General features: G+C 46.0%; 1 protein-coding gene across 3 annotated transcripts in view; it reads left to right on the plus strand.

Moving 5' to 3' along the window:
- The window catches only part of TMEM240 (transmembrane protein 240), a 92267-nt gene that overhangs the window by 62809 nt on the left and 17424 nt on the right, over nt 1–12034 (plus strand). For all 3 annotated transcript variants that reach the window (XM_056544760.1, XM_056544758.1, XM_056544759.1), the window contains exon 3: nt 11484–11692. In XM_056544760.1, coding sequence (XP_056400735.1) covers nt 11484–11692 — 209 coding nt within the window. The remainder of the gene's footprint in view (nt 1–11483; nt 11693–12034) is intronic.

Consider the following 12034-nt stretch of genomic DNA (forward strand, 5'->3'; position numbering starts at 1 on the left):
TCCATTGGTCTTTAGAGGGTCGATTTTTCTGTCTCCAATGCAGCGGGATAAGTGTCTTAGCAGCGGCTATCATGTGGGTAGGTAGAGACTGTGTTGAGGGTCTGAGGGAGGGGATAGGTAGTGCCAAAGCAACAATTTCCATGGAGAGAGAAATTGAACATTTGCAGACAGAATTAAGTGTCTTCTACTTCCTTCCAGAATGGTTGGATAGCAGGACACGTCCACCAGATGTGCACGAATGTACCCCCTGCCTCGCTGCACCTCCAACACATATTGTTAATAGATAAGACAAAGCGGAAAAGAGTTTCTGGAGTTTTGTACAATCTCGTCAGCAATTTGAAGTGATTTTCTTGTAGTTTGATGCAGCGAGAGAAGCCGTGAGAACACTGGAGCATATGGAGGCGGAGGTCATCCAGGAAAGTAGATATAGGGGAGGAAAAAGGGGTAGTACCCTGTCTCAAGTGGTTGTAAAATACTGAGAGCTTCAGTTTAGAGTTAGGACTATTGACATATAGTTCTTCTAGTCATGAAAGGGAGTTGGCAATCGATAATTTTTCCAGAAATGTGAGGCATGTTTGTCTCGCAGTATAGGCATGGAGTGCAGCAGAAGGGTGAGAACCCACCAGAGACCGGAGTGCATCAACATCGGGTAGACCATGTTTCATAAAGAGGTTCACAAGGGTGGTTGAGGCTAGTTGGGGCCAGATTGGGTTGAAGTTATCAATTGGTGTATTCAGCGCCTGAGGGATTATGGAAGCAGGTGTTACAGGGGAAATTATTTGAGGGTCTTGAGTGGGAGGAAATCGATAACATTTAACCAGCAGGGTGCCCAATAGGAGTGGATTTCTCAAAGAGGCAACATCTTTTTTCCAGGAGAGCCACAATAAGCTTGTGTTATTATCGCTCAGTTGGGTCATTTCTAAATCCGGTCCCTGGAGGATACCTTTACCCAATGACAGTTCTACCAAACGTTTTAAGTGGGTGGCCCTGTAGTACTGCTCCATATCCAGAAGTCCCAGACCCCCAAAGTGTTTTTTTACAAATCAGCAGAGAGTGCGTTAGTTGCGGTTTACCCTTTCTCCATAGAAAAGCAGAGAAAAGATATCTGATCTTAAGGAAAAAGGGTTTGGGGAGATGGATAGGAATTAGGGACAAAGTGTAGAGACACAGAGGGAGGACATATGTCTGTAAAAGGTTCTTATGGCCCATCCATGAAAGGTAGGGTAGATCATGAGAATGGAGTGTGTCCGCTAATTTCTTTAAGAGAGGGGCATATTTGGAATCGTATAGCATTGAGAGTTCTCTGGGTAGTTGTATCCCCAAGTATTTCATGGAGACTGATGGCCATATAAAGGGGGCAAGTTTCTTTTTATTCTGTGGTCACACGAACAGGCATAGAGATGTTCAGTATCTCCGATTTCGGAAAATTTACCTTGAAGTTCGACACCTCGCCAAGCATCAACAGGACCAGGTGAACCCCCGGTAAGGACCAATTTGGGTTTGTTAGTAAGAGCAGAATATCATCTGCGAATGCAGAGGTCAGGTGAACATGAGAGCCTACTTTCAAGCCGGAAATCTCAGTGTCCTGCTCTGCTCTGCTCTTCCTCAGCTCTGAAGAAGCGTTTCCACTGACAAGATAAATAAGGCCGGTGAAAGGAGGAATCCTTGACGTGTCTCGTTCATGATCAGGAAAGGCAGAGAGAGAATACCATTGACCTTGACACGGGCATACGGGGTGGTGTAGAGGGAAAAAAATCGCAGATATCAATTACGGAGGGAGATTGAATTTGATCAACGTATGTTCCATAAAATCCCATAAAATCCCATGCTACCCTATCAAAAGCCTTTTCGGAATCAGTACCTAGTAAAAACATTGGGGTGTTGGAATCATGTGCATATTGGATAGCATGTAAGACTCTAATAATGTTATGTCTCCCCTCCCTCCCCTTTACAAAACCTGTCTGGTTTGGGTTAGTTGGTTTTGGTAGGACTTTACTAAGTCTGACTGCTACAAGTTTGGCCCAAATCTTCAGGTCAATGTTAAGGAGGGATATAGGGTCTATGTTAACCTTTCTTAAAGATACAACATTCTTATATACATAACATGGGGATAATATACAATTACAGTAGAACAGATGCAGGGGGGGCCCAGGGGTCACTGCAGGGAGGCTGCCTGACAGGGCAGCAAGGGTACAGGTAACAACTCCCGTACTGGGCCACCACAAACTCCCCCTCTTAAACACAGCCATCCTCGGCACCCTGTCCTGCAGGGCAGAAGACTGGAAGTGGCCACTGGGGCCTAGACTGACAGTTCCTGGGGCATTATTGTCGAATGTCCTTCACAGGTCTGCATAAAAAGAACTGAGATGAGCACTTGCGTTGGATCAGGCTGCCTGAGGCTCTCTACCTGATGCCTTAGCTACTGGGCCCCTTGGTACTTACCACTTCTCCCCAGAACTCTATACATGTTTTTATACAATATACCATTGTTACATTTATATATAGCATTTCTGTCTCTCAAAGTGCTTTACTTAAGTTGCAAGGGAACCCTGTACATGGGGACAGGAAATATGTTTTGACATTATGGACTGGTAATATACGTTAGATACAGTCCTAACTAGCATTTTGACTAGATTATATACTACATTATGTAGACTGACTAAATTAGACTATGTGTTACACTGACAACTTTGTATAAGGCATTATAATTATTCCCTATATCTGGCAGGTAATTGTCCTTGAGTAGACTTTTGGGATCTATGGAACACCACCTCGGGGAAATCATGAATTCTTGAGATTTCGGGAGCTCTTGGGACTTCCAAAGCCGCAGCTGGTTCATCCTCAGTGAACTCAGGAGCTGGTAGTAATTCAGAACTGACAGGACCCAGAGTCGCTGCCATCTGCGCTGCAGAGGCTGGAGACAGAGTTGGTACTCTAGAGACTGGTGTATAGGCTGGAGGCAATGATGACAAGACGGGGACTGGTGTAGAGACTAGAGTGGGTTGAACCAGCCCCGGGGTTGGTGAGACACAGAAGATCGCAGGCTGATTTGGAGAAAACATGGGGAAATCCATAGATGGGTGGATTCCTTCGCCTGGGAAGTACTCTTTCGCAGGTCTGACTGCTGGAGAAGGTGGTGCTGGGAGCACTGGTAAATATTCTCTCAGACATAACTTGATTCGATTTCGGTGGCTCATATCCAGGCTTTTGCACTTAGAATACATCAGATTCCGGATAGGGTATGGCTGTCACGTGTACGGTTCTGTCTCCCAGATAGACTTTAACTTGTGGGTCCTTGGAAACTTCCGCAGCCAGACTTTATCGCCTAACTGAAGTGGTTTGGCAGAGGCATGACGGTTATAGTTCTCTTGTTGTCTCTGTTGAGCCTCGCTCATCTTCTTGCTGACAATTTCTTTGGCTTCCTGAATTCTTCTCTGGTGGTCAGAGACCCATTCCATGGTGGCTTGCGGAGAGTTGTTGAACGGGACTTAAAGCCCAAATGTCCGATCTTTAGGCAGCTGCCCATGACGCCCCGTCATCAAGTAGAAAGGGGTGTATCTCGTAGAACAATGAACTGTGTTATTATTGATCTACAATAGTTCGGGCACCAGTCGAGGCCACTCTTCTTGTCTTGACAGAGGCTGCTCGCAACATGTGGATAAAGACTTGATTGATGCATTCACAGAGCCTGTTCCTCTGGGGGTGGTGAGCAGTAGTCCGGAGTTTCTTGCAGGCATGGAATTGACACAGCTCTTGGAAGAGTTGGGCCTCGAAGTCCGTTCCACGGTCCGTTAGGACAGACTCCGGACACCCAAGGGTTTGCACCCAATTGGAGTAGAACATCTGGGCCGCTGTCTTGGCTGTGAGGTCTTTATTGAGTACAACGACAACCCATTTGGAGTAGTTATCTACTATGGTGAGAGCATAAGTGTACCCAGAGTGGGTAGGAGACAATTTGACATGCTCTAGCGCGACCAACTGATTAGGCCTTTTACTCTGGAAGGAATGGAGGGGTGCTCTTGCGTCCTTGCGCACATTCTTGGTGATGTTACAGACTGCACATTCACTGCACCATTTCTCAATGTTGCTCCGCATTCTGATCCAATAGAATCTTCGCCTGACAGTAGCTTCGTTCTTGTGGACTCCAAAGTGTCCCGACTGATCATGGTATGCGTTGAGGACAATCATCGCGTCTCTTCGGGGAACCAGAATCTCATGAAGTCTGTCACCAAAGGAGACCGGATCCAAAGAATTTCGGTACAACAGTCCTTTTTGCACAGACAGTAGCTTTCTCTGTCGCCACAGACGTTTCAGCTCTTAGTCACACTGGGTCCGATGTAGATAGGTTGGTATCTTTTTCGCCAGAAGGTAGTCCAACAGATCCCCCATGACTCGACTTTCGTCTTGACAAGTCTTCCAGGTGTACAGGTCTTCTTTAACCTTTTCAGACCTGGATTCACCATCCATGAGGGCGGTCACAACATTCTGGTTCACAAACCGTTGATAGAATGGGGCATCTCCACGTCTTCCCATACGTCTTCGACAGGGGGGGGTTCTTTGCCGGGGGTTATCCGAGACAGTACGTCGGCATTGACATTTGACTTGCCGCTTCTGTACTGACTTGTCGCTTCTGTAGTGAAACAGTAATTGGCTAATCTTGAAGCCCAACGCTGTTCGATGGCTCCCAACTTGACAGCCTTCAGGTGGGGAAACGGGTTATTGTCCATGTAGACAGTGAATGGCGTGGCAGCCAAAATAGTCTTTGAACTTTTCGGTCACGGCCCATACCAGGGCGAGAAGTTCCAACTTGAATTAACTGTAATTTGCATCATTCTTCTCTGCTCCTCTCAGGTTACGACTGGCATAGCCAATTACTCACTCTTGCCCATTTTGGACTTGGGACAGGACAGCTCCCAGACCTTCAAAACTGGCATCAGTATACAACCGGAATGGCTGACTGTAGTCTGGATATGCCAAGATGGGGGATTCTGTCAGCAGACGATTAAGAGCGCGGAATGCTGTCTCTTACTCTTTGCCTCATTCAATAGGTAGTCTCCATTGTTGTTCTCTTTTGACGTACCCCGTAAGAGAGATGTGAGGGGTTCTGCAATCTGGGCGAAGTGGGGAATGAAACGGTGATAGTTGCCAGCAAATCCCAGAAGACTCCTGACATCTTTCACTGTGCGTGGTATTGGCCAGTTCTTGACAACTTCCACCTTATCAGGATTGGGCTGGACTCCCTCTGCGCTGACAACATGAACCAAGTAGTGGACCTGAGGTTTAAGCAAGTGACACTTTGACAGTTTGATCTTCAGCCTATGCTTGATCAGCACCTGGAAGACGTCTGACAGATGACTGAGGTGTCCCTGGAAATACAAATAACCCAGGCACCTTTCCATCAAACGCTGAAACGTTGCAGGGGCATTACATAACCCAAACGGCATACCTTTAAACTCGAACAGTCCCATGGGTGTCACAAAGGCGGTCCTCCATGGCCATGGGCACTTGCCAATATCCGCTGGTTAAGTCCAGGGTGGAGAAGTAAGCAGTCGACCTGAGGGCCGTGAGTGACTCCTCGGTCCTTGGCAAAGGATAAGTGTCCTTGTGTGTAACATTGTTCAGTTTTCTGTAGTCAACACAGAAGCGGATGGTTCCGTCTTTCTTCTTGACCAGGACAAGTGGGTGCCGCCCAGGGACTCTGACTCTCTTGAATGATGTCTGTCTCTTTCATGTCAGCCAGCATCTTCTGGCCTGGTGCAACCGGACGGTGTTTTACTTGATAGGTGGGCTGTTGCCTGTGAGGATTCTGTGCTGAATCATGAACGTATGCCCGAAGTCTGTAGGGTGTTTGCTTAAAGCCTCATAGTACCTTTTGGTGACATTGATGACTCCATTAACTTGGTCCCTCGGGGTAGTGTCATCTCCAACTTGGAGTTGCGCCCACCAGGGCTCTGGAGGACTCGCACTGGATCCTTTTGCCACTCGGGTTGCCCCGTGTCGGGCCACCAGACGTTCTTTCAAAATGTCCTTCGACTTTATGAGGTACAACTGGGCTACTGGGGTGTACTGGGGTAAGACAGTAGCAGCAAAAGACAAGTTGACTAACCACACCAGGACTTTCCCGTTGGTGACAGTGACAAGGCTTCTCGCAGCTCAGACAAGAGGATGATCTTCTAGTTGCATAGGTTCCAGCAGGGCCTGATAGTCCATATTCTTGACTCCGGGAACGTGAACCACACCAGATGATAGTCTCTGTGTTGGGTTGTAAGGTCACCGACCTGATGTCTTGAACTCGTACTCGACAGATTTCACCTTGCTTGATGGCAAATTTCTGCTCGGCATGTAGAACTTTCAAGTGCTGCTGAGTAGCCCGCTGGCCTGAAGGGGACATATGGGGAAGAGAGGCATACATGGCATCTAATACTTCAGTGAAACAATTCCTCATAATGTTCATCCCCAATATAAACTCAGCAGACCCCTTATCTGTCACATTAGTTACAATCACTCCCTGCCCGCTAAGTACATGCTCTCCCAACTGAATGGTTGGCTCCCAGTATCCATGTCTGGGGACTGGTTGCCCATTACCCGCATCTACTCTGAAATGAACATCATCAGACTCACACAATAAACGTGCATCTCAATGCTGATAGAAAACACTTTTAGGTATGGTAGACACTTGCGACCCTGTATCTATCAATGCCTCCAACAGTACACCTTCTACAAAGACTTTTACATAGTGGAAGGAGCAACATAATGTGAGAGTCCTGATTTAGGTAATTCAGGGATTGGACCTGATGACTGTTTTCCTGAGGGCCAGTTCTCGACCTCAGTTGATATCCGTTTAAATCCCAGCAATGCATTTTCCAATGTCCTGACTTGTTACAATAAGTGCAAAAGGGTCTTTGAGTCCCCGAGGGTCTATTGGGTGGAGGATTGCGGTAGTTGGGATTGCGGGGGGGTAGGAGCAGGGGCAGGTTTTCTAGGCAAGGGTGGTTCACGGTCAGAGGGAGCAGACTGGGTGGCCAGCTCCTTTACAGCCTTGGTCAGTTGTTTAATGTCTTGCCTAACAGTCTGTAAGTCTGAGGCTGCAGCAACTGGCAAAGTAGATGACACTGGGGCGGGGACAGGTGATGGTGGTGATATAGGTCTGGCTACTGCCCCTAGTGGCTCTTGAACGGGTGTAAGGGGTGCACAAACTTCCTCTAACTCAGTCCTAGACTCAATTACTTGGATAGCCAGTCTCTTGAAAGCGGGGAATGACATGTTGGGCTTTTGGACCGCTAACATTTTCAGCTGGGCTTTGTCCCAATTATTAAGGGCCCCATCAATAAATCTGTCCATCAACACATTTTTGCCCTGCTCGGGAGTTTTACCATCTAATTTTTGGACAGTCTCTTGGGCATTCTGCAGGGCTACAGCATATACTCTCAAGGTCTCACCTGGCTTCTGTCGCCTTTCATACAGCCAGACATATCTCTGACAGTGAGTGTGACTCAAATACCTGGTACAGTCCTTCAAAGACCTGCTCTACAGTTGCCTTCTCGGAGGCTGGCCAGGTGTGGACTTCCTCTAACGCTGGTCCCTGGAGTTATTCTGTGAGCAAATGCACCTGTTGGTTAGGAGGGAAAGAGTAAAAGACAAACAAACTCTGGATCCTTTTTTTGAAATCCCTCAAGGTGAAGGGGTCTCCATCGTAGGTAGGGAGGACAAGATTCCCCATGAATACCGGTGCAGACGGTGGAACACCAGTACTGTTGATGCTGACTTCAGGCAGGGCTGGCAAGATCCTGGCTGCTGGGACAGGTGATGACCTCGCTGCTGGAGATGAAGGGGTGCTGTCGCCTGGTTGCTCTGGAGAGCTGGGTTCTGACATCCTGTAAAATTTTGAGTGAGCTATCGCTTTAAGGGAAATAAGGTGCATTCTCCTTTGAAATGCTTACTGTAGCGCGGCAGCGACTTGACTGATGGAGTACTGTAATGGATGCTCCCCCTCCATTTTGCAGGCACCCGGTTGTAATTCGTCTTGCGACCAGACTTGCGGGCACTAATGGGTTGATATTGATAGCTACTGGCACCGGAGCCTTGATACTGACAATCCAATATGGCTGCACCCAGGGAACTTCCTGTTTTGGTCCGGTCGGCAAAATCTTCCCCTGTGCAACACAGGGCGGCTCTTTGGTTCCTCATCGCAGCACTGAAGAGGTGTCACCACTGGGGACCGACGGGGCAAAGCTGCGACCGCTCGCACGTGCGGGAAACACCGGACAAAATTAACCCTTTCAGGTACCACCTCTATATAGTTCACACAGTTCACAGTAGCAGATAACAATCTTGTCTTCACCTCCCCCTGTATTTCACAAGCGCCTCTGGTAAAACACTTTTCACTGGTAAAGTCAAGTACATTTTCTGGTGCAAATTTTATTTCGCATCGGCATGCGATTGTCACTGACAATACTGGACACAGTTCAAACTGGGCGAGGACTTGTCGCATGAGGCGCACACCCATATCCTGTTCATGATGCCAAAAGTTGTGGTATAAGGTGTGAGATGCAGGGCAGATGGAATTACCCTAGGGGCAGATGGCATCAACCCCTTGTATTCGTGACACCAGGGCATGGTTTATCCTCAATACCACTTTAAGGTATATCGTTGGATCCTGGGCAAGGCACGGGGGCAATAATGACTCTGACACCAAGTTACGGACAACGGTAGCTTTACTGAGTGACAGATGATACAGTCTATGCAGTGTAGTCAGGCCCACGGAGGTGACCATTGACTTAAGAGACCTTAAGGGCTTGCTGGGACTTGCAGTGGTTTTGGATAATTTAGTGCAGGCCACATTGACTTGGCAATAGATGACAGTGACTGACTTGACTGGAAACAGACTAAGCTGTGACTGTGGCTTACTTGTAGACTTGTGGCTGCAGACTTGACTTGAGGCCTCCTATGACTCTAGACACACTCCTAGACTCGACTGCACCTCAGCTTAGCAGAAAGAGAGTGAAGAGACTCCTCCCAGGGCTTTTATGGGGGAGACTCTGGTGGGATCCCATTGGTCACCCTTAAAGGTAAAAACTTTTATATATATATATATATATATATATATATATATATATATATATATAAAAACTGGTTCCAGAAAGTTAAACAGATTTGTAAATTACTTCTATTAAAAAATCTTAATCCTTTCAGTACTTATGAGCTTCTGAAGTTAAGGTTGTTCTATTCTGTCTAAGTGCTCTCTGATGACATGTGTCTCGGGAACACCCCAGTTTAGAAGCAAATCCCCATAGCAAACCTCTTCTAAACTGGGCGGTTCCCGAGACACGTGTAATCAGAGAGCACTTAGACAGAAAAGAACAACCTTAACTTCAGAAGCTCATAAGTACTGAAAGGATTAAGATTTTTTAATAGAAGTAATTTACAAATCTGTTTAACTTTCTGGAGACAGTTGATATATAAAAAAACGTTTTTCCTGGATAACCCCTTTAAGTCACCTGGTCACTGATACCTCCTGGGTAACAATCACATGACAACTGGTGATCACATGTTAACCTTTCTTAACATTACAACATTCTTATATACATAACATAGGGGATAATATACAATTACAGTAGAACAGATGCGGGGGGGGGGGGGGGGGGGGACAGGGAACACTGCAGGGAGGCTGCCTGACAGGGCAGCAAGGGTACGGGGTAACAACTCCCGTACTGGGCAATGGCACAAAACAACATAGTTTTAGACACTTTACTACATGAACCTACAGAGTTCTACATCCTGATCTTCCGAGTTCATTTGTAGAGAGCCAGAGCCTGGTAACCACGCACATACAGGCGGAGCAGCGGGAAAGTATGTAGGATATGTTAGAACCATTAATCTCAAATTCCATAGTTTTTGATGGTAAGCATGGAGCACCGGTCAACAGGACGGGCACTTCATTGTAATTGGAGGTACTATTGGGGTCCTGCTTGAGAACCTGGTGTCCATCATGCAGCAGATTCAGCAATGCTGTTGTTTCTGTTTCTAATAGAAATCACAACACAAATGTGAACATTATGGCCTTGTTCACCTGGGTAAAAAACGATTTTGAAGTCTGATTTTCAGCATGGTTATTACCCACATGAACCCAACCCTTATGAGGGGAATCTATCAAAAAAGGCATGTGGCAGCCACAGAAATCTACACCAGTTTGGGCATGGGTTTAACTACTTTTTCCTTGTGTGCAGGTGTAACTTCAAATAATTTAAGCATATAGGGATAGCACACCCCCCACCCATTAAACAATGATGACCCCGTCCCCATCCCCACCCCCGGCCGGCCCACCCCTTTGCCCAGGTCTGTTTCCCAGATAATCACTCCTCTAGGTTCCTTGTGTTCTAAATGAAGGGTGTTAATGCACGTATCCTGTGTTCTGTGTTTTACCCCCACTTTGACTGTTTTTGTTTGCTTCTTTGACTTTGTTTCTGCTCGCTCTATTACACTTCCAATGTTTGACCAGACTGATCGACTACAAGCCTGTGCTGTCACCCACGTCGGGACCATTCAGAGAGCAGTGACTTGGTAGACCATTGCAGCAAAGACCCGACCCTCATAGCGGAGGGTTAAAGAGTAAAAACCAAGGGGCTAATTGGTCAACACCTTCAGGGATGGCCCAAAGTCATACCAGTTGGCTGGCACATCGGGTTCACATCTATTGTCCATTTCAGGGCCCAGCGAACAAAAATCATTCATAATAAAAAAATATTCCTAGTTGTAATAATTGTGCTATTTTAAGACTCTTTTCACACTGAATTAGCAGTGCCTGTTTGCCACATGCACTTGAAAATCTCCTGGCATATATGGCAAATTTATCCACATATGCCCATTATCTTATTAATGTCCCTTTGGCCTCCATTTGGGTGGTTTACATATGGTTCAAGTTTATATGGTGTATGGAATATTGCAGTTATACAGTCCAAAGAACAGTATATAGGAAAAATAAAAGTATACCGCCTGGTATACTCTGGGATGACAGATGCCATTTAGTGGCATCAGATTTAGGTCAGCGGTATACTTCAGGGAATACCCGGACATAGACCTGTTACGGATAGTATGTCATATGCCTTACACTTTCCATTTCAGTTGTTGTGAACTTGCGCAATACTTAATCTCACTGTTTCCTTCTGTTGGGTAAGTAACGAGTATTCAATGGTATTTCCCACAACAGACTTTTATGAATAAATTGTTTTTCCCATTGATCAAAATGACAATGTTCCTAATATGTAATTATTCATCCAAGAGAACCCAAGTTATTGGCTTGGTTGAGGTCCTAACTACTAATCCCCTACCGGTACAATACCTCAAATTGACATTACTTACACGTCTTTCATGGGAAAACCCATATACTCCTTCTTCTAAAGTTCTTCTCATTCAGTGATAAGGCATGTTACATCTCATGTACCCTTTACTAACTGTGGACCTTTCTTTGTCAACCATTCTCACAGGTACCACGTTCACTATGTCATCCCATATGACGGAGACCAGTCAGTGGTGGACTCATCGGAGAATTACTTTGTCACCGACAATGTAACTAAGCAGGAGATTGACCTGATGCTGGGACTCTTGTTAGGCTTTTGTATAAGCTGGTTCTTGGTCTGGATGGACGGGGTTCTACATTATGCTATCAGAGCATGGAGGACCAGCAGGAGATATGGTAAGTACATGATTTACATGTTATTTCCAAGCTATGACCTGACCCTCTGTCAGCCATTCTACAGACTGGACAACCATCACAAAAGCAGGTAATTTCTCAGTAATTTATTACTGACCCCAGGCCTTCAAGACAACCATGCTAACCATTTAGCCACCATACCTTCCATGAATAATCTCTTTGGTAGCATAGATTTAAAAAGTTAAACTGCTATATTAGGCATTATTAAAATTCATTAAAAATGCAGACATAGAGTACATCATTCATCAGTTTCAAGCCCTATATGGCCCTTAGTCATAAACTTTCTTAAAGAGGTACTCCACCTGATTTTTTTTTTTATCAACT

This window comes from Hyla sarda, chromosome 10, assembly GCF_029499605.1.
Source record: "Hyla sarda isolate aHylSar1 chromosome 10, aHylSar1.hap1, whole genome shotgun sequence".
Lineage (NCBI taxonomy): Eukaryota > Metazoa > Chordata > Amphibia > Anura > Hylidae > Hyla > Hyla sarda.